We start from the raw sequence: 24,374 nt of genomic DNA on the forward strand, positions 1-24,374 counted from the left end.
GCAATGGCTAACAGAATGCTGTCGAAATCTCAAAAGAACTCCAAGTAGGGATGGTTCCAACTGTGGTCCCGATAACAATTTCTTGTTCATAAGAGCAAATAAATCATAAGATTTATGTTCATAAGAGCAATTAAACACCAACCTGTGTTTATCATTCTGTTCCACAACATGATGAGGCATGTACCATGACTCGGAAGTCTTCCTGTCTTCCTCGTCACTAATAACTTGTACTAGTCCATCATCAACTAACTTGTGAACAAGATCCCTGTGAATTTCTGCCCTTGCTGGATGATTCAATAAACGGCGCTCCATACGTTGAAGTGTTGGGATCATATCTTCTTTTGAAGCCTCAAACACTGTGTCAACGAATCTCAACAATGGAGTTGCATATCAGTAAACACCATTCATTTCCACTCTTTGAGTGTCAGTTTCTAGCAGGCAATGTTATCCTGCTTTGACCTTATCACATCCTTCTTCAGATAAGGCATCACATCCATTTTCCACAATACCTGAACGTCACTCATGAGACTAGTATATTCCACCTCAGTGAATAATACTGTTTGGGTCCTAACTTGCTGCTGTACATTGTGTGTTCCTTGAAGTGACCAGCCCAGTCTGGAATGCACAGCGATTGGAGAACCACTTGGTCCACTTCTAACTGGCTCTTGAGGTACGATCAGTTCGGCCAAGTCTGAACCAATCAGGATGACTGGTTTAGCATTGTCAATATGGAGCACAGGTAAGTCTCTGTTTCTGGAGTTCACCCTCTGGGTATGTATATTCAGATAAAGACAAGTTGCTCGACGTGAAGGCATTTAGCACATTGTATCTTGTTTCTGGCATATCCTTTGCAGATACCTGAAGATTCACAGACTGTCCACTACACAGATATGGTCTTGACCTTGACCTGTTGACCCTGTTGTCTGCCATTTGAAGCATTTTGTTGAGTGTAGAGTGTTGATGCAGAACTTGTTCCTTACTTTGTTGTCTAGAGACAACTGTTCGTGGAAACATTCGCTTATCAGACTTCATGGAGTCACTCCTTGGCACTGCTTAATGAGATAATCTCTTGGCCCTTGATTTTAGCTGTAACCACTGGTCAAGGTGGGTCAAATTGTATGTTGCAGTAGAACCAGAATCATACAGTCCCTGTTTGATACAGTACTCTGTAAAGTTATCACGCATCCCATGTGGAAGCTTGGTGATCAGAGCTGACACATGTGAAGCACAATACAGTTCAGCTCCACTCTGCATGGATTTCAACATCCCAACTAACGACTGTATACGTAAGGCAAAGTTCTCAAAGGCATCATAATCTCCAAACCTAATTGGTGGACTGTTAAGCAAGGCACTTATCTCACTCTGAATCAGTTGGCCCGCACTACCATATGTGGGTTGCAATTCCTTCACAGCTTTTGTGTAAGGAATAAGGTGAAACATGAAGGCCTCGGCAAGCTGTCTTGGTTTATTACCAAGTTTATCCAATAATAGTTGATACTTGTAAGTTTCTGTCAGGTGAGGATGGACATCAACTAGTGTCTCAAGTGCCATCTCCAGTAAGATAAAGTCTTCCTTACCACTATTGAATTCTGGTAGAGTAGGTTTAGGAATTGCATACACAGATGAAATCAGCATGGCATTCATTGGCAATTCAACACTGGGAACATCTCAAGCAAGTGTGGGCTGAGGTACAATAGCAGGTGATTGACTGACATGGGAATCATGATTCTGTCTAGGTGCAAACACATCAGCACTTGGACGGAGAGTGTGATTGTGGTCTACATATGAATGTTTAATTTCACGCTTGATATTTCTATCAGTGGTTGGTTCACCTTGGTCACTAAACTGCGTTGGGTATGTTACCTCAATGTTAAGTTCCCTGGGATAGGATGTCTCACTGACTACTGGCTCCTTTATCCTATCACCACCGTCTATCATTGATAAAATTAACTTTGCTTGTTTATACCTATTCTCAGCTTCTCTTAAGTTTCTTTCTTTAGCAACCTGTGACATCCTACTTTCCTTTTCTTTCTTGATAGTTCTCTCTAATCTCTCTAGCTCATGTCTAGTTTCAGATGGTTCATCCTCCATATGCTTAATGTGAACAGCTATGTCTTTATCTTTGATCATAGGTTTCTGGCGTGCCTAAGGGACGCAACTCTGCACAGCGAATCGCGACGCCTTAGACGACTGGGCCACCCGTGCCCCCAGCAGCACTTTAAAAGGTTTTAAAGTGTAGGTTTTTTATTGCCTGGCACCTGCGTCAATCGAACAGTGACAGTTCAAACACATGCCAAGATTAACAGTAGTGCAAAGAAACAACCTCATAGGCCGCTTGCAGGCAGGGGAATCCCGATCAGCTGTAGCCAGGGTTTTCAATGTAGCGCCCAGCACCATCACAAGGCTATGGGATCAATTTCAACAGCGTGGGTCAACTCGTGATCGGCCAAGGTCGGGACGATCAATAGTAACCACCCCCACCCCTACATCCGACTGCGCCACCTACGACCACACCCACCACAACCGCATCCCAAATACCCGGACTGCGCAGAATCTCCGACCGACCGTACGAAACCGTTTAAAAGCAGCAGGTCTACGAGCAAGACATCCTGTTCGAGGCGTCATATTGAGTCGACAACATCGTCAACAACCACTGGATTGGTGTCGTCAACATATAGTATGGCCTCAACTGCGATGGAGAGATGTCTGGTTCAGCGACGAATCAAGATTTCTACAGACGTCGGGGAGAACGTTACTGCCGGAAGCTGCATGCAGTATGCATATGTTTGATGGGGTAGCGTTATGATGTGGGCGGATATCTCTCATCATGGCAGGACAGGTTGTTCTATATCCAGGGCAATCTTACGGCTCAACGATACATCAACGAAATTCTCCTACCACACGTCCTCCCAATTGCAACCGACGGCAACGGTGTATTCCAGCAGGACAACGCTCGACATACAGCACGGATCACAAGAGTCTGTCTACACAACAACAACGTTCTACTCTGGCGTTATTGATGGTAGCTGACCTTTACCTTGGACTTTTCCTATGTATCGATTACTGAGCTGACTAAAATCACCAATTGTTCTCTCCACAACCTTTTGGCTCAATACCTTGTACGGTTCCTCATATAAATGTATGTTCCCGCCTCACACAAATCTGGCTTTGCGTTTCGATTTTTGAAGAGTAAACATTGAAAGACGTTTTGTACGTTTGGTCATAGTAGAATATCCTATCTACCCTCATCCTAGTGTACATGCAATGAGTGCAGACTAAAACGATGACACCGTGTATTGTAAGTGAGTTGGGTTTAACGCCGCTTTTAACAGTATTCCAGTCATATCACGGCGTGTCAGCTTAATGTGGGAGGAAAGTCCGAAGTGATGCAGGTCTTAGACGTTTACCACTTCGGTGAAACCCACGAGCACGGGTATGGTGCTGACAAACGTAGAAACATAAACGGGGCGAACCGGGATTGGAACCTACAATCATAGGTTTCTGGCGTTCTTAGGGACGCAACTCTGCACAGCGAATCGCGGCGCCTTAGACGACTGGGCCACCCGTTCCCCCCACCGTGTATTGACTGACAGTACGAGCATGGTGCAGCACTTTATGCATTTTTTAGCATCTCTATGACACATACTTACACATCACGTTCATCGATGATACATTAATAAGCTCTCTTGGTCACGTTGGCAGTTATATATAATCATATCTAGTGTGTTTCTTGAATGTGTAATTGAAATGTATTTGTGATAACAGAAAGAATCAGTCATTTTCTGAAGCACTGAAATGTCAAACTAGTGAGACAGACATGAGATCTATCTGGAATTCAATCTGGTCACCCTGGATGGCGTTTCGTTTATGTCACTGTTTTGTCGGAGTGAGTGAGCTGGGTTTATCGCCGCTTTGAACAGTAGTCCGGTTGTATCACGGTGTATCAGCTTAATGTGGGGGGAAATCCCGAAGTGATGCAGGTCTCAGACGTTTACTACTTCGGTGAAACCCACGAGCACGAGTGTGGTGCTGACAAACCTAGAAACATAATCGGAGCAAACCGGGATTCGAACCCACAGTGATAGGTTATGATGTGATTGTTTCAGTATAATACAGCTTTTTCAAGCGTGAAAGATTCGAATTATATAATGGCTTTACATCGAATACGGTTCGCCTTTCAAATGTGGTACATGTCACGGAAATATATTTTAATATCCCGTGAATTCAAGATTTAAGAAGAAAGGTTCAAAGAATTTATTAAATCATACACGAAGTGTAGTAATTCGTTAATGGTGTGTGAGTAAACGCGCACCTGGTGCATCGTTACACATCATGAAACGTCCAATAACAGAACAAAGGAATATAACACCTATTGTACATGCAGCTCATGAAAGTATGCATATACACAGTTCTTGGTAATTAACCTGTCTGTATGAAATTACCATAATGAATATGAACAGTATGTACACTAATTTCTGATACACTGTAATGTATTTCAAAAGTCAGAGGTGTTTGAGTGAGAAATATATGTGATGTAACTGTCGCTTCATTAAAGGCAAACACGAAAGATGAGTTTGTAAAACTATTCACTATATAGCGGAGATTCCACTTCCAAAGCACAATGCCGCATTTGCACATCATCAGTTTGTCCATGCGAAAACCAAAATCAAGAAGTCACAACAATTGACTTTTAAACAACAGAAATGTTTAGTGGAAATGATAGAAAATCAGTTTGCGATGTTCCATTTGGATTTAAATCTTCCCTGCAGAACATTAAAACATAGTTCACACAAATCTTCTCCTTGTTATATTGAATAATCAAATGACACTGACACCCGACACTAAATGTTCTACAGATGGTGTCACCAACATTGAGACAACAGTAAGATACATTTAAGTATGGATGGTAAAATGTTTTCCAAAATACATCAACAAACTACCGACATTGGAATTAATTGTTAATTCAACACGTCAAACGATAAATAATCATCAGTACGGCACGCCTGCAGAACACACAGTGGACCTGTAGATGAAGGATCAGCCACAGCTGATGTAACTTGAGCATACATCGATGGAGTACTTGGTCCAGCCGGAAGCTGTTGCTGCATCTTCTGGGTTAGTTGTCAGGAGACAGTTGGGAGCAGCGGTTGGATGGTGACTGTAACTCAGGCAGGACTGGTTTGCATAACACTTCGAACTGCACTCAGAGGCGGAAACAACAGTGAGAGACGTCATCGGTGTTGAAACTTTTGTGTTGAACTCCTTATTGTAATTAGCGACTGAAAGTAAACAGAATCATTAAAAAATGAATGACTATTTTACATATTTTGAATTTTACTTAGCAACAAAAGTTACTGTGACGCCAATTTTCTCAATTGTTGCGGGCAAATTTATGGGAACTTCAAACTTGATGCACCTGGCATCAGACAGCTTACTGAAATAAAAACCACGGTGGTCAAACATGATTGGGTAGAAAAACACATTTTCGTGTGTGATGAACATGCAAGAAACACACTCCATCATTCAAAGATAAGAGAATCGACGCTTGTTCGAAAATGGTCGTTAGAGAGCAATTGAACTGATCGAAGCTGGAACATCCCAATGGGAAATGATGCCCGTTCAACGTGCGAAGAAACACAATTTGGAATCGCTGCCAAAGCTGGCAACCACCAAACCACACTGGGGCTGCTTGATGAGAGAAATCACTTCCAACCAGCAACTGTTACAACCAACAGTATCCGTTGACTTTGCAGATTGTCGGCACAAACAGTTCGTTGTCTTCTCCGTATCGTATTGTTTCTGGGTAAAAGCACGAAATCCCACATTGAAAGGTTTTTGCGTTTTCAGTGCTGCAGGTAACGACGAGTCCCGTTTTCGCCTTTACCGTTGTGACGGAAGTATTCTTGTTCACCGACGTCGTGGGGAGCCGTACGTCAATAACTGTGTTCAAGAATATGGCTTTGGTGGAGGTAAGGTAAGATAACAGCAATACACAAGGTTCGTTTGATTGTGAAACCTGAATCCTCAGCTTCATCGTAATGAAATCAACGTATCCGTGAATTGACGTTTGAACACAATAACGCTAGACCACATATCGCACGAATTCTGCAGCAATATCTTGTGCAGAATAATATGAATGTGTTCCCTGGTATGCTAGATCTCACACCCCGTCCCCAGTAGAGCATGTGTGGGATGAAATGTAGGCATCCTCATTCTACCACAAACGCAAACAAATATCTGGACCTCTGTTATTCACAAGTTAGGATCTGTAAGGGCATTCCATAGGTCTCCTCCATCCAACGTTTGCTTCTCTCCATGCGACAATGATGATGAGTATGCTCACAAGATAAAGTGGCTGAAGGGGATGAAGGAGGATGAGGATGGCGTGGGGATTGGCAAACACTAAAAAACTTCTGAATGAACTTTTTGACATATTCCCTTTTGACAGTCACCTAATTGCTAGTCTCCATGATACGTAATACATAATAAGTCTGAACATAGTACAGCTGCCAGGAGTTGGAAAGGTCAGTGTATCACAGTGAGTCAAAAAAGACCGTCTCAGTAACTGTTGTTGAGTACTAGTATATGACCAATGTGATTTGTGAGTGAGTGAGTGGGGTTTTACGCCGCTTTTAGCAATATTCCAGCAATATCACGGCGGGGGACACCAGAAATGGGCTTCACACATTGTACCCATGTCGGGAATCGAACCCAGGTCTTCGGCGTGACGAGCGAACGCTTTAACCACTAGGCTACCCGACCGCCCCTTGATTTGTGATTAAAAATGTGGTTGATGTTCTGTCTCAGAACAGAGGTAAATGCATTAATAGCTGTTGGAAGATATATGGCTGGAACACTACAGAAAGAAATGCATGTGGATGAACTATGATTTGTTTGTTTGATTGTTTAACGCCGCACTCAGCAATATTCCAGCTATCTGACGGTGGTCTGTTAATAATCGAGTCTGGACCATACAATCTAGTGATTGACATCATGAACATCGATCTACGCAATTGGGATACGATGACATGCATCAACCAAGTCAGCGAGGCTGACCACCCGATCCCGTTAGTCGACTTTTACGGCAAGCATGGGTTGCTGTAGACCTATTCTATCCAAGATCTTCTCGGGTCGGATGACTATGACGTTACAGGCAGAAATACTAGTATGTTTCTCGCGGTTGAATAACAATAGTTTGAAAGATGACTACATCATGCAGCGACGATAGGTAGGTATCTACATAGCTGTAGAACGATAGAGGCCTAGGTTAATAATATACGAAGCATATATTACCCCTTGCTGTCACTGGAGTGCCTTCAACCTCAACCTCTGAAATAACTAAATAATCAGTGATGTTTCTCCAGACCTTCACGAATCTCACTGGTCGAGGGTGGGAACAGTTGAACGTGAAGGTTTCTCCTTTACCAACTACTTCTGGACATTGGCCGCAGACAAAGATGTCCAGATCCGGACAGCCACTGCTGCCATCAGCGTGCACCTCAACGTATGCGCCCCCGAGGTATCCTCCTGTTTGGTCCAAGATTGTCAAGATGTGTTTCAGAGTATCGATAACCTGCTATCATGCATCTTTCATTTACAGTTTTCAGTTACTAGTTTTTTTTATGTTTATGGGGAATACAGTAGCTGGTGACACGTCTTAGTGACATAAATAAAAACCACGTATGTTTGTAGGAACAAATAATAAACAACATCTGTTGCTTTCCCACCGAGGACTCTCAAGATATATCTATATTAAAACATTCAATGAACAATACACTGTTTGAAGATGATTCTGTAATATAGTTTTTACGAACACAAAGAATCACCATGGTTGAATTCACTCAGAGGTATGTATGCTACAGGTTTAACCGGACCAAAAAACTGTTTGGAATTTTTAAGCATTTATTACAGAAAGTGTATTCTGAAAGCTACTCACCAAACGTATAGGAGACGTCACTTGTAACTGAGATGTTATGGATAGTATACTGTCCCTGAAGATCTCCCCGCCAGAAGGGATTCACACCGGGCCATGTTCTAGCTGGTGTAGATCCGGGGTTGTTTAAACCATCATTGGCATATTCAGCGTTCCAGAAGGTTTCACTGACTTGACTGGGCTTTGCTAGCATAATGTTCTCTGCCTCATTTACGGAAATACCTGAAAAGTAGTTTCGTGTAAACATGATATGATTTATTCAGTTTGATAGGAATACGACTACGAAAGATAGAAAATTGATCGGGTTCAAGTTATCAGAACTTACATGCCCTCTTCCAGTTATGGGTTTTCCAGTATTATTCCATTTTGTAAAATGGTTAAACCATATTTCTCATAAAAATTGCCTTGTAAGTACAAATAGGGAATTTAAGGCCACACATATATCTTCACATTTCCTGTTCCATCACTAAAAGGCAGCTTCAACGAAACTGAAATTTTTTTCTGCTTGCATCAAATGGGTTTAATACTTCATAAACATATTGAAGTTGGAGTATGCCACACACAACAATGATGTACGTGGTTCTTGTACAAAATGAAAATTGAACGCTTTCTGTAAATATAGTGTATGCCTCAACTCCGTAGCATAAATAGAGAATACTTCACTCATTATCGCTAGATACCATTTTTACGAAACTAGTGAACTTTCTATGGTATCGGATCGAGTGAAAAGGGACACTGATGACACAACCGGATCATCCCAAGTTAGTCTAGATATCTGTCTAGATAGTTTAAACTGACTTCATTTCACCACGCATATCCATTTACGTTAAATCAAATTGAAAGTTGTGAAAGTGGTCGGGTGCATCACGCTCATGGGGACCCTCTATCTATTGATCGGTAGTCGTACATTGTAAATGGATATAGCTCGATTATATGATGTCTGTAGAAGCTCTATGCATAACCTATATATAGTGCAAACCGAATTTGATGCGTGTGACTATTTTGTTTGGTTTAATACAGTGTTTGTAAATATCTCGTAGTCCCGGTGTGACAGAGGTCACGGTTGTCTAATCAAGACAAATACAACGAGGTCAAACTTGTACGACACATGTGTGACGTACGGATTTAGTATCTAACCACCTGTAGCTTCACCACGTGGTTAATAATATAGGAATAGTAACACTGTTCAATACCCTTCATGCGTCTTCATTAATAAATATTTCTTTTGAAAACAATAAAAGCATCTTATTGAATTGTCGAATGAACTGTTTAGCGCCATGACAACTTTGGACAACGTCTTGTCATTACTATCATCGAAGTGTTGGTTTACTTGTGACAGCAAAACAAATTGCAATACAGTCTGAAAGAATTTGGAGTCGTGTTGAAATACATTCTCCATGTCATGAAGATGAAGGAATTGGTATCATGTTGAAATGCATTCCTCAAATCATAAAGATGAAGGAATTGGGATCATGTTGAATGCATTCCTCAAATCATAAAGATGAAGGAATTGGGATCATGTTGAATGCATTCCTCAAATCATAAAGATGAAGGAATTGGGATCATGTTGAAATGCATTCCTCAAATCATAAAGATGAAGGAATTGGGATCATGTTGAAATGCATTCCTCAAATCATAAAGATGAAGAAATTGAGATCATGTTGAAATGCATTCCTCAAATCTTGAACATGAAGAAATTGGGATCATGTTGAATGCATTCCTTAAATCATAGAGATGAAGGAATTGGGATACTGTGCGTGCGAGTTAATACGTCTCGCATAGCACGTGATATGCAAGGTATGGTTGTACATCGCCATAACTTTGAAGCAGACGACCAGCTCCGTGCTCTGGTAGTAGAGTGTCAACCCAGAGAGCGGAAGGTCCGGGGTTAGATCCCCGGCCGCGCCCTACCAAAGACGTTGAAAAGATGGTACTTGTTGCAAACATGTCTGGCGCTTGTCAGACAGGGGCTAAAACAAAGACTGGTCGACTCAGAGTCAGAATACGGCGTCTGAGTAGGGTATTTATGTTAAACCGCGGTATGATGACTCGTATCTCAGTGGGCTAGCACTAGTAAATCGGCCTTAGTCCGGAATAGTACAAGCAACCTCTCTCTCTCTCTCTCTCTCTCTCTCTCTCTCTCTCTCATGACATTGGTATGTGGCAGTATATATTGTAAGGGTATTTCTGATGATTGTCAGTGGCAATGAAATAGTGTGACCGGCTTAGTTGTTTACTGTCCAAACTCCGTCCCAGCGCCCGACACCTTCGCTACACTTTCGTAATACAGAGTTCCTTTACAGCCTGTGTACAGTTGTTGTTTTACTTCCGACTACAACATTGGAGATGCACCTTGAAGCTTGGATGTATCTATATAAGAGTGAGTGAGTGTGAGTGAGTTAAAATTTAACGTCACATCGGCAGTATTTCAGCCATATCGTGACGAGAAGTACATTAATAATACACATATTTAGACAAAATAAAAAGCTGCAAACGATGGACGGTACAATAACTAGAATATCACAGAGTCTATTTAAAACTAGTTGAGAATATATAAAAGTCATAAGTATCAGTGAACAACACAATATAAAAATGGGCTAGAGATCGTCAGTAACTAAAGGGAGATCACCATACTAGGTACCATGGGGACGTACTGGCCGTGAGAGATCCCCCATAGAACCACCATGAACCAATCTCTTAATTTAATTTACTGGCATTGCAGAGGACTTAGGAATAACTTTAACGAAGTACAGTTATTAGCACAAGATTATAAACTATCAGCATTTAGTTTGTGGGAAACTTATCTGAAGCAAGCTGATAAATTTGAAATGTCAGTACAATTCTTATCATTCTTTTTCCCCACCAGGTGATAAAGCCACTGGGGGTTCTTTAATCTGGTGAGGCAGGGCATTATCCACAGCACTGTTTCTCTTAACCGCAATCTTCAGGTTGCTGCTGTCCAAGTTACCTTACACATAACCTTCACACTTTGTTCATTATATATTTCTCCATCCTCAAGTCTTCCGCAGTCAGATCTTCAGGATTTATTTGACCAGCTAAGTATCTATGTAAGAGCAAGACGAGGACAGTTTAGGGTCTTTCGTCTTATCCAGTGCGGACAAATAACGTCAGGGAGACACCGTCCTCTTGCCAGCTTCTAACGCTGTTCTGATCTGGATTCAATCGAAGGAGCACGGCTCTGACGAAAACTGGACATTCTTTAGTGCGTTGATTTATGTAATACGGATTATGATTTATTGTTATTGCCACATATTGTTGACCCATTTATGCGTTCTTTTTCGATTATGTTTGTTTTAATGCAATATTTGTCAATCATTTAATGATCTCTCTTGTGTGGTTATATACTGATTCTCTACGTACTGATATTTGGGTTAACCTTCGCATTTCAACTTGGGAATCAACCTCTTATTGACCAATCAACATCGATCATTTCCAAATTCATTGTGAAATAATCGTTGAGCAGAGCTGTGCAAGACTGTGCTTCAATTCTAAAAGGAACAACTTACCAAACGTCGGATGATACTTGGTCGTCATTTTAGCCAGTTATTAATAAAGACCACATAAAAGCTAAGAATTCAATGGAAAAAGCCATCCAATGTCACACACTTTAGATAAAATTGAAAAATTACACAAGCACCGCGAAGAAGTAAACAAAATGCCAGCTTATTTGTCAAATATATATTACCGTACTCCTATATCCATGGTTTGGAAAAATCTGGCTTTCGCCCATGGATCTACTCTTTCAAACGTATACTTCCAAAAGATTAGTTGAAACTTTGCGAAAACATTCTTCCTTGTCAGACCATGTACATAATGTCGATAAGTTTTAAAGGCAGCTATAAAAGAAATATATCAATTTTCATTCAGATAATGGAGAAGAATACATAGAGGATATATCATGTGTCGAATGAAATATCATGTTTCTCCTTTCCCCCCTGTCACTCGATGAGAGAAACATGATATTTCATTCGACACATGAATATCTTATTTATTAAATACTTTTCTGTGTTGTTGTCTACCGGAAAATTAAATTATTTCATTACAAATGTAAAACCTTGAAACGTAAATTCTTCCGTCCTAACACACAGGGACGCGTCACCACCCCTTGTATTTGCGACTAAAAAAATAGTTTTGTGTTCAGTCTTCGTTTGTGAAACAGCTGTACAAGTTCTTAATGTTTTACACCTACGAGGCAATAACAATGATATCCTTAGTAGGGGCTTGTTCTGATGGCTCAAAAGGAAAAACACAAAGTAAATGTTAATGTACAGTGCCTGACAAAGCAAATACGACTTCATTCGAACCATAAACTACGCTTCTTGTTTACACGGATCCTAATTACATGTTACGCGACAAGTACTTTTGTAACAGCTTTATGTCGTCATTATCACACAGCTTAACCCTATCACCTGTGGTTGTCATTCATCTTGTCATGAGTGTATTGCTTTAAAGTATAATTAGTGGTATCACCCCTCTCTGTGTTTGGTTGGTTGGTTGGTTGGTTTGTTGTTTAACGCCGCACTAAGCAATATTCCAGCTATATGACGGCGGTCTGTAAATAATCGAGTCTGGACCAGACAATCCAGTGATTAATATCACGAGCATCGATCCACGCAACGAGTTGTAAGATCAATGGTATCTGACAGGCACGAGTGCAGTAATCTGTTTCTTACACACCCTAAAATCGCACTTTTTTAGCATCGAACCATTGAATTTTGTCTATTCTCATGATTGCAGTAGCGCATTCATACATAACACCACTGTCATAAGTGACGTCATCCTCTGTGCAGCTTACTTCTCATAAATAATGTGACCCTACACAAAAAGGTTTCCGTCATATCTGTGGATTATCAAGGCGATGATGAAAATGCAAACTAGACAAAAAACAAAGAACACGCTGAATGCCGAGTTAAAAATTTACACCTCAAAGAAATTACCAAATATGTACAACAATGTTTACTTCACTACCGGTGACCGACTTTTACAAAATGTCGTGTTCACTGACAACAGTACGCGGGATTTCCAGAAGAGGATTTTCGTTGATTCAGGGATCGTTACACGTAAATGTTTCACGTAAGTAATCAGAAACATTCTGACTATCTGCGTCCTGTTATTTGTTAACCATGTTTTCCAAAGTAACAAAGATAATTCGTCAGAAATGCAGATAACTACCGTCATCGTTGTGCGTGATTTAGCGTCAGTCACGGCGTCACACAGGACGGAAACTTTTACGGCTTCTGTTGAATTTACCACATCATTGGATTGTATATATGTGTATTTCCATAATTAGTGCAACGATACTCTTCCCATGAATATTCTCAAACGCGGGATCGAGCCAATGTATGCAACAAATTAGACGAAAGTACCTCTAAAAATGCTACACTGTGTAAAATCTGAATTTTGCTTTGTTTACATTTCAGCAAGTACAGTTTTCCGAGCACATTTTTCGTTTCCATACCTAATTTATTTCGCATGATTTCATCTAGATAATTTGTTTTGGCGACAAAGACCATTTATCCATTGTTTCGAAAATGTATGAGGAATTCAGGGATGCATGTATAGCAGCTGAGTTTGAAATATACCTGATCGAATAGGCGTCTCATAACCGGCATTTTGTAAACACAATCCAATATGGCGGATCGTACACTTCGGCGTTCGTGTATGCGTATTTTTCAAAACATTCTAAACGATTCTTGGCTTATCAGCGACGTTTCAGAATTATCAATAGTGATTTGATACCCGTGATCGCTAATATGCTATTTTTCTACTTTAATTATTCGAGTAAATATCCGCTATTTAGATTTCTAAACACACAATAAATAGATTCTATTAATATAACGCCGTGAATTGTGATTTGGCGAGGTTTACAATGTATCTTATTTTCTGAAGTCACTTTCATTAATTTTGAATTGCCTAAAATGACAGTAAATGATAAACAGAAGGGGGAATTCAAAACTGTGCACATGAAGTGTATAAGTCTGCGTGATGTATTTTGTATTTTATTCGATTTCGAAGTGAGAGTGGAAGAGGAGGGACATATGTGTCGCTGTGGCATCCAGGGGGTTTACACTCTGAAAACCCCCGATAATGTTGACATAACAACAGATAATGTAACCGATGATAATACCAAACAAACTCGCAGACGAGGACGAGTTTGTTTATTTTATTATTAATTACACGGTCCTGTTGTTCACGACAGACGTAGGTGAACATTCGACTGAAGCATGAGCAACTTATGAATGACTTACACTCAGGAAAGTAGTCCGTCATCATCTGACCTCGGGTCATCACCATGGAGTAGCCAATCACGGGCCTGGAATTCGATCTCACACATATGTTTGATACAAGTTATCTCGAATGGGTTTCTCACCCACAGTTGTGTAAGAAAAAGGTATAATGATCTATACCGACACGTCTCCTTTACAGTATTAAAGAAGTTGACATCCATAAATTGTGTCTACTTTTTCAAGAGGATAATAATAACCAACATATACGATATGCTATGACATTTTCCCCATCTATTACAAAATCAGTCGGAACTGACACCGCTGTAGACTGGACACAGTTATTTGCGCAGCGATTAGAGTGAGTGAGTTAATATTTAAAGTCACATCGGCAATATTTCAGCCATATCGTGGCTAAAGAAATTAATACTTTAAGAAAACAATAATTTAGACTATATAAAATCCTGTCAGCAAAGGACAGTAAAATTACTAGACTTATCACAGATATCAATTTTTAAAACTAGTATGTGACCATAAAAAGCTATTACTAAACATAACAATACATTGTAAAAACGGGCTATAGATCGCCAGCAATTGAAGGTAGATCACCATACTAGGGACCATGGGGACTTATAGTACCTTTGCTACCTACATGGACCCAAGAAGGATTTACACCATCCCTTCAGTCGCTGGCGATTGTATGCAAGTTTAGCCATTGATTAAAACTAACAAATATAGTACGATTAAAATCGTGGGAGGCCTAAATTTACTTCGAGTGATGTGGAACTTACGTATCCTCTGTGGTGGACAATACTTTTACAATGCTTTAACCGCCTTCGAGGCCTAGATACAGCCACTAACAATCTCAGTTGCTTATTTAATCTACCAAATTTAAAACAACATTTATATTTTGGTGAACAGATTAATAAAAAATGTTCAAACAATTCTATTTTTTTTAAAGACTAATGATTAAAAGAGAACTAAAATTATTAAAAAGATCCTTGACAGATGAAGATTTGAAATACCGCAGCGATTAGAAGAAGACGAAGAAGATTATTTATGTGTCACATGTTGTATTTGTACACATTCGACATAAAAAACTTGCATAAAATACATACAACATGTGGCTATAAAAGGCCTATTATTTATATAATAGAATTATAACTTATAGGTTTGCGAAACCAAACAAAAAAAGGATTACAATTCTAAGTAATGAAATGTTGCATGCGTACACACATTTTTTAAATAAGTGCGGCAAGAGGTTTTATATACGTGTTACATTATTCATTAAGAATACTGTCTGGTCCATAGGAGAGAATGAAATAAATATGGGATCCGACTTTATAATTCTCAACCATAAATCATATCTTAAGTCAGAATAAAATGGACAATTAATGAGAAAATGTATCTCATCTTCTACAGGTTTTTTTTTACATAATTTACAAATTATGTCCTGTAAAGGCGTGATAGGTTTAGCAAATCTACCAATTTCAACTTGTAGGTTAGATAACTTTTACCGACAGGGGGGTGGGGGGCGCACCAATTCATTTGTCAAGAGTTTTCGCTCCATGTATGTGCGCCCAGTATAGCCACAATTATTTAGAATGTTTCATATCTACGAGAAATAAATACAAGCTAGATCTTTGCCAATCAAACAGTTATGTATTTGCCCATAACAAATATTTATTTGCTTAATTGCGTAATTATACTCATGTATAAAGCTTATTGACGCTTGGTGCAGCAGATGGAAATTGAATATTATGATAGCGTCAAATTCAAATGAAAACCGGTCCCGTCTTACATGCATGACACACGCATGCTCAACGGGTGTGCAGCGCGTGTGCAGCGCTTGTGCAACCCGTTGAGCACCCGGGTCACACGCTCATAACACGCGTTCTCAACGCGTGCAAGGGGAATGAATTTCTTGGCAGTAGTGTATCAAGTGTTATGTTCACTCCAGTGAAATATTAATTGTTATGTTCACTGCAATGAAAATATCACTTTTATCAACTTCGGAAAACCTACACTTATGTATATAACAAAAAGAAATATTTACAATTCATGGGGTGAATAATGGCTTGAGGCAAGGTCATGATACTTCTGAAATATTGACTGGAATCGTATTTGCAAACCCTTTAATATATATTTGTGGAAATTAACAATCCATACGACTCTTTCAGATTTTATTGACAAGCTGTCGAAAGCATAGGCAATACTCAATAAGGATAATACTAAGAGGATTCCGTTGTAACAGAAGTAATATCGATCATTTGGTGTGCTTAGGATTAGAAACCTTCAAAGAGTGTTGAAGTGTCACAACATAAAATAATTGTTTCAAGGAAAACGAAAAGAATTCCAATTTATTTCTTAAAGTGACAGACAGGCAAACACGTAAATTGTTAATAATCGATATGTTCTTTATATCAGAGAAAGAGGTGTAGATAATGAAATTATCTATTCCCTTGAAAGTATTATCCAAGGCAATTAACTAAGGAAGTGGAACAGCCTTTTTTAGAATTGGAAAATGTACACAATCTTAAATGTTTCTTTATTTATGCCTAACTACATTTTTGAATTGCCACACTATGACTTGAACATGAAAAGCGAGATAGTGATGTTGATTCTTCATGCTATTAAAATGATACCAACATAAAGACAGAAAGTAACCAGTCTCTGATTATAATATGTTTAAATTATAAATTAATGACTTTGACAAAGTACAAATGTTTATTATAAAACGTATTATACCACTGGTAAATATGGTATAATTGAATACATAAAGACTTTTTCACAGAGAAGCCATTTGTTTATTTTATATCAAAGTTTATGGAAAATACACAATTTCAAGTCCATGTGGGTTGAACCTTGTGTGACCAAGGCAGAATGTTATCTGTCATTCTACAAAATATTTCAGGGGCACGGGTGGCCCAGTCGTCCCTTGGACACGCCAGAAACGTATGATTGCGGGTTCGAACCCCGGTTCGCCCCGATTATGTTCCTAGGTTTGTCAGCACCATATCCGTGCTCGTGGGTTTCACTGAAGTGGTAAACATCTGAGACCTGCCTCACTTCGGGCTTTCCTCCCACATTAAGCTGACACGCCGTGATGTAACTGGAATACATGTACTGTTAAAAGTGGCGTTAAACCCAAATCACTCACTTACAAAGTATTTCCATAAAACGCTGTTTAAGGTTTAGATTTCTTTTATCGGGTGATTAAAACGTATTTTTCGTGGTTCAAGTATGCTTGATGTTGGTACATCATGGTCTTGCTACAAATTAAAACAACTGTAAATTTCAAAGGTCATGATGGGCTGTTTACCATTAATTTTGTGTCGTGGAATAAATCTGCATATGAACCATGAACTCTTTTACCTCTATCAAGGATGTGAAGAAAACCGATTTCTTGAGACTCATTTTTGATCACCCCTTGAAATATGTACCTTACATTGAGCAAATGAACAAATTTATCAGTGAGACTATTATCTGTTACGAAGCACGAATGATGGTCGTAATTGGAGTTGACGCACATGTATGCGTTGAAGGATTGTGACTCAGCAGCTAGCGCTTCTGTCATTGCTTCAAGAACCATGTAATCAACACAAACATAACACCTCATCGGATTGCAAAATTCAAGGGCATTTTAATAGCCGCGGTACACATTAGTAAGTAAAGTTTGTGATTGTTAACCACTATCTGTTACATGAACTTACGGGAACAAATAATGATCTTGCTACTGGTCATTCCGACAAACGTCGTTCCATATTCATATACGACATTTCTGCTAAGGCAGAGTCGATTTAACGGATCCGACATTATTGCTAAGGCAGAGTCGATTAACGGATCCGACGTTATTGCTAAGGCAGAGTCGATTTCACGGATCCGACGTTATTGCTAAGACAAGAGTCGATTTCACGGATCCGACGTTATTGCTAAGGCAGAGTCGATTTCACGGATCCGACGTTACCATGGGCATGTGAGCATGACCCACCATCAAACAGCGCAACAGCAGACGCCCGCGAAAAGGCGAGCGAATCCTGCCCTACCAGCTGCACAAACACGCAAAGGCAATCCAACAGTCCATCCGAAAGAACACTGAAACAAACAGCACAGGGAACCGTCACCGATGCGCCTCAACCTTGCAACATATATTTATTGTGTGACCCTTACCCTTTTCACGAACACCTGGTGTCCTCACTAATTTTCAGGGGATACTCAGAAATCACTTAACATTTCCCAAATTGTAAGAGATATCACTTTCTAGTATGAAAACAATGAACACACTCGGAGTACAACTGGTAGTGAAGTATGACAGTTGATGTTATGACCGACAACGATCTCGAATGGCCATAGGGGTAAGATGGGAAATTTCAAAATTGACGTTTTTTGATCGGCAGTGCGTAATACCGCCACGATTTGTCAAACCTTAATGCGTATCAGTCACCTACTGGAGATTTGAGGGAGTCTGTCTCACTCCTCATACAACGTTGGCCAAGTTCTGTCAATCTGGTCGGCGGCCAATGATTTTGACGCGCACGTTTTGTAAGTCGTACTCCAGTAGCCTGGTGAAAGTAATTTGATTCGATGTTTGAGCTCGATTCCGTTGAGCCTGGATTCAGATCAATCGATCCTACACTCTGGTCGTTGATCTTGGACGCACTGAATGGTGACGATCGTCATCAAATTTGGTTTTCTTGGTACCTTTCCATAGCCTGCTAATCACAGACTATGAAACATCGAACGCATTGGCCCGTGAACACTCACTGCCACTTTTCAGCACGTCAATATCCATAAACGATGGTACATGTCAAATGTCTAAATAGGGAATTGTATCCGACATACATTTTGTCACTGATTAGTCTGATTTGAAAATGTCCTCCACATGTTTACCATAAAACTTTACTGAGGCCTTGAATGCCGTAATCTCCATCAAATATACTGAAACGCACTGAAAACGCACAAGTGGTAAAAAGTGAAATGGACTTTTCTTAACCAATAATATATTTTCAGAATACCCACCGTATCCTCAATCCGATTCTTGAGTATCAGGCCCAAACTACTCCCCCTATTCTATATCCGATTCTTTGATATCAGGCCTAAACTACTCCCCCTATTCTATATCCGATTCTTTGATATCAGGCTGAAACTACTCCCCCTATTCTATATCCGATTCTTTGATATCAGGCCTAAACTACTCCCCCTGTTCTACATCCGATTCTTTGATATCAGGCCCAAACTACTCCCCCTATTCTACATCCGATTCTTTGATATCAGGCCTAAACTACTCCCCCTATTCTATATCCGATTCTTTGATATCAGGCTGAAACTACTCCCCCTATTCTATATCCGATTCTTTGATATCAGGCTGAAACTACTCCCCCTATTCTATATCCGATTCTTTGATATCAGGCTGAAACTACTCCCCCTATTCTATATCCGATTCTTTGATATCAGGCTGAAACTACTCCCTCTATTCTATATCCGATTCTTTGATATCAGGCTGAAACTACTCCCCCTATTCTATATCCGATTCTTTGATATCAGGCTCAAACTACTCCCCCTATTCTATATCCGATTCTTTGATATCAGGCTCAAACTACTCCCTCTATTCTCTAACCGATTCTTGAGTATCAGGCTCAAACTGCGTCCCCAATCTATATCCCATTCAGTTCATATTCCATAGTGGTTGTGAGATTATGACTACCATCTGTTAGATTTTTCAAACAGACTATCCACTCACACTTCCTTTTAAAATCATAGACACGCATATATATTATACGACCCCTTCCGGTCAGGTAAAACAAATTCCCTAAATACTTGGTAAATTTTGATTCACCAACTACAAATACCACGTTGTGCAGATTATTATAAAATTCACCCGGTAGGTAAATTTATCTGATTTTATGTACTCACAGTTTAAAATGCGCAGTTAATGAGATTTAGGGTATTGTCATTGGCGTGTCGAATCATTAAAAACAATAGGTAACTTTAATAAATTCCATATATTTATAAGACGATTAGTTTTCAAGTATGAGTGTGAGTGAGTTGGATTTTACGCCGCTTTTAGCAATATTTCAGCAATATCACGGCGGGGGACACCAGAAATGGGCTTCACACATGTCGGGAATCGAACCCGGGTCGTCGGCGTGACGAGCGAACGCTTTAACCACTAGGCTACCCGACCGCCCTTTTGAAAGTATGAAGAGACATAAGTGTATCAACCGCTTGTTACCTAATACAACAATGACCGCGCCGACTTCGTACACAAAGAAATATTTTGTGAACATAAAGCACTCTTTAACTTCACTTTAAGATAATTTGACGATACAAATAACTTCAAAGGGAAACTTTTTAACATATCACATTACGTAAAGTATTTTTTTCATATGTTTTAAACAATACAGATTTCCATAAACTTTGTTACACAATGATCGTGCGTCCATATCAACATTTTACACGAAGATATAAGATAGCAAAACAGATCTGAGTGCCAATATAATTATCTTTCTAAAAAATATTACAGACATAACAATCAAACATCAGGTGCAGTATTATTTGAAATGCAAAGTTAGTATATCAAACAGAATAATGAATACAAATATTTTCTAAGTTAAACAAATGTTGCAGGAAAGCGTCAATATCACATCATATCCAGCCATTATGTCAGAAAATAAAGTCGCTGATGTGTAACAGTATTTAAAAAGTCTAAACGAAAGGACTTGATGATATCCTTCAAATTTATCACATACAATCTTATAATGCAAAAAAAGCAGGTAATTTCACAATATGTAAAAGAAATGGGGTGCGATCATCGAAAACACTGTGCTGTATCATCAAAAATATATTATTTGTGTACGACATTCACAGACTGTTGCACAATTAGTGTCAAAACATTTGTAGTCTACAAAACAAATTTGGGAGTCATTTGACCCTTCGGGAGTTATCTAAGCCTACGGCGGGGGAGTTGTTTGGGCCTAAGGGGAGTCATCTGAGCCTAGGCTCAAATAACTCGAGAGTCGTCTGAGCCTGGGAAGTCATTTGAGCCTCCTACACTGGCGTCCTGTTGGAACGTATGCAACTCTTGGTGTTGACGGAAACAGACGACAACGTGACGTTTTAAAAATGGCGCCCCTGTAGTTAACTGCAATAACCCGACCTATGTATACATAGTGCTGCGTTCAGTGCCGAAAACTGATATCGCATCAAACTATCACACTTCCGCCGCCCCATCGATCATCAGTCTGCACAACACGATCATCGTGACAACATGAACCACGGCGACGCCATACCAGTATACGTCCGTCGGCGTTCTTGAGGTGAAATCTGGATTCATCAGAGAAGAGAACGCCACGCCAGCGTCGAAGTAATCATTGTCTGGTCCGTGTAGAAGTGCATTTCCGGGCCTTAGCGTGAGAATCGGGCTAAAGAAAGGATGACTGCACGTTCCCGTTCCTCAAGTGTCGGTAATGTGTCCTCACTGCTATTCCGTGCCTACGTCAATTATGCGGGTAGCCTTTGAATGCCATCCCTTCATACCCAATTTCTTTTCGCGTGTAAAAACGTGTTTTTGAGTACTGTTCTCTTTTACGTTGTAATGTTAACACCAAAGGCTGGAACTGCTGGAATATTGCTAGACATGAAGGGAAAGTTGACTATTGAAAAGTTGAAGTTATTCCTCTTATACAGTCTTGAGGAGAATATTTCGTCCTGATTGGCTATGTTGGAGTTTCCATCTCAAGAACTAATACTTCAAAACATATCATGTGGACCCTTCCATAATGAAAGCTTTCGTTTAATCATTTGAAACCAATTAATACATTTTGGTGTTTTTCGGTGATCAGATCATATAATTTCGAACACTATTTCGCCCTATGGAATCTGTTCCGGCAGAAAATCAAGACCGATTTTTCTCTAGCGATGACATTTTGATTTGAGTCATTTAAGATCTGTAACCCTCGACGGCGGTTCAAGTAGCGAAAAATAATTATTTCACTTCACTGAAAGTCGTCTAAGATGGTTCTAATCATTATATATTTGTTTTAGCAATAATTTGTCATGAACTATGGCAGAAATATAATTCCCGCAAGTAGGCAAGTGATATTGTCGGTATCGTTGAGACCATTTGATACCGATTCATAAGTATATGTCACCCGTGAAGATCTGGGGTAGGACAGGTCTTCAGTAAAGGCGACTCTGCTTGTTGTAAGAGGCGACGGAGGGGTTGGATGGTCAGGCTCGATGACTTAGTTGATGCATGTAATCGTATCCCAAGTGTGTGGATAACTGGATTGTGTCGTCAAGACTCGTTTATTTACAGGCCGCCGTCATATAGCTGGAATATTGCGGAGTACGGCGTTAAACAACAAACAAACATTCGCCATGATATGGTCAGGATTTATGAAACAGGACTAAAACCTAAAAACATGGTTATGATTCGGGAATGGAGGAGTCTGTCACGTGTAAATGATGCTAATCAGCAGATTGAACCACAATTTAGAATTCCTACGGATTTATGGTATGCAATATCAACTAACTAACTAACTAACCTCTGTCATCAACGTTAACTGAGAAACATACCCTGCATAAAGGCGTAGGAGACAGCAAGAAGTAGAGTTCTTGTGAGCCTCATCATTAGTCCGTCTCCGGATGGCGTCTGCGCGTTTACATTCTACACTGATCAGTATCCATCGGAATTCAATTTCAGGTTAATATTTATTACAAGGGAATGCAACATCGATTACGGTTATAGATCATTCGTTTCAGTAATTAGTCGTGCGTTTATACACTTTGAGTGTTGATTGAAAAAAGTCAATAAAGTTATATTTGCCGTGAGTGTAACTAAGAAACAGGATCACACTGGTTCACGTGAACGGTTAAGGTCACAAAGTATTGTATTCATTTAAGTAAGCCACATAACCTTCCATAACCATAAGGAATGGCCATCGTTCCATTCGTCATATTAGGTTAGCAGAAAAATATTGGACACGGTTGAAGACTCGCCCAATATTTCTTTTGTTGACCTAATATGACACGGTATATGCAACTGAAGACACTTTAATTAATAATATAGTATTACCCATGAGAGTGAGTGGTTTACTTTTTTTCCACCGCAGCGGCCATATTGCGACTATATAGGAACGGGACGAGTTTATACCTTTCACGCCTCTTCTCACCGTTAAAGAAGAATCAACTCTTTGAAATATTGAAGAAGAAGAAGAAGAAGAAGAAGAAGAAGAAGAAGAAGAAGAATTTTTTTTGACTACAGTGCCACCGGATGTTTAAAGACAATAACAACATTACACGTATACATACATATGAAATATAAAAACATCAGCACTTAAAATCATTAAATTATCAATAATATAAATTGGCAAGAATAATACACGAACATAATCGAAAGTACACACACACACACATAAATATTACACACATTTCATTTTCAATCACACATGGAATTTCACCACATCCATTCAATATCACGTGCACATACATCACATACAAACACTGCCCACATACTTATCCATCAATCACAAAAACATACACAATATATACATCACTGCCCGGCACGTGGTCGCCGGAGAAACATTAGATTTAAGTACAGTAAACTACGGTTATAACGAACTCGAAGGGACTACTAATTTTAGTTCGTTATAACCGTAGTTCGTTATAAGCACATATACAACATAACTACAGCAAATAGTCGGGACCAAAAAGTAAGTTCGTTATATGCGTCAGTTCGTTATAAGCGTATTCGTTTTAACCGTAGTCAACTGTATTGGTTAAAATACTCGGGTAACTAAAGCTTGGTCATGATTCAGGGGATCATGAGAACGTTTGGTTACTCGTCAGAGAGTGGAAGGTCGGTGCTAATATCAAAATATGGTTAAATATGGTACTTTTTGCTCCTCTGTGCGGGGTGGTCAGTAAGGGCAAATTAGGAACTGGTCAGCTGTATGCGGTAGTGGTCCAGCACTGTAAATCGGCATATGTCAGGATTAAGACACGCAGACGCGCATACACAGAGAGAGAGAGAGAGAGAGAGAGAGAGAGAGAGAGAGAGAGAGAGAGAGAGAGAGAGAGAGACTTCATTTCATCGTACCTCATACAGCATCGATCGCACACCTTGACCAAAGGTAAATAAAGGTGCATTGACCCAACATTTTCGGCCGCCATCGCCATGACAGACATTGAGGGTG

At 39.7% G+C, this 24,374-nt stretch overlaps 1 protein-coding gene and 1 long non-coding RNA gene across 2 annotated transcripts in view; one reads left to right on the forward strand and one right to left on the reverse strand.

The window, feature by feature from the left end:
- Positions 1 to 24,374, forward strand: part of LOC139441573 (uncharacterized) — a 395,726-nt gene that overhangs the window by 157,096 nt on the left and 214,256 nt on the right. The gene's annotated exons all lie outside the window — the stretch shown is intronic.
- On the reverse strand, positions 5,038 to 22,810 carry LOC139441611 (uncharacterized). Its single transcript, XM_071222415.1, has 4 exons — positions 22,756 to 22,810; positions 7,937 to 8,155; positions 7,294 to 7,527; positions 5,038 to 5,279 (listed from the first exon to the last, which is right to left on the reverse strand). The coding sequence occupies exons 1-4, from the start codon at positions 22,808 to 22,810 to the stop codon at positions 5,038 to 5,040; spliced, it is 750 nt and encodes a 249-aa protein (XP_071078516.1).

This window comes from Haliotis cracherodii, unplaced genomic scaffold (assembly GCF_022045235.1).
Source record: "Haliotis cracherodii isolate W230 unplaced genomic scaffold, xgHalCrac1.p SCAF_41, whole genome shotgun sequence".
Taxonomy (NCBI): Eukaryota; Metazoa; Mollusca; class Gastropoda; order Lepetellida; family Haliotidae; genus Haliotis; species Haliotis cracherodii.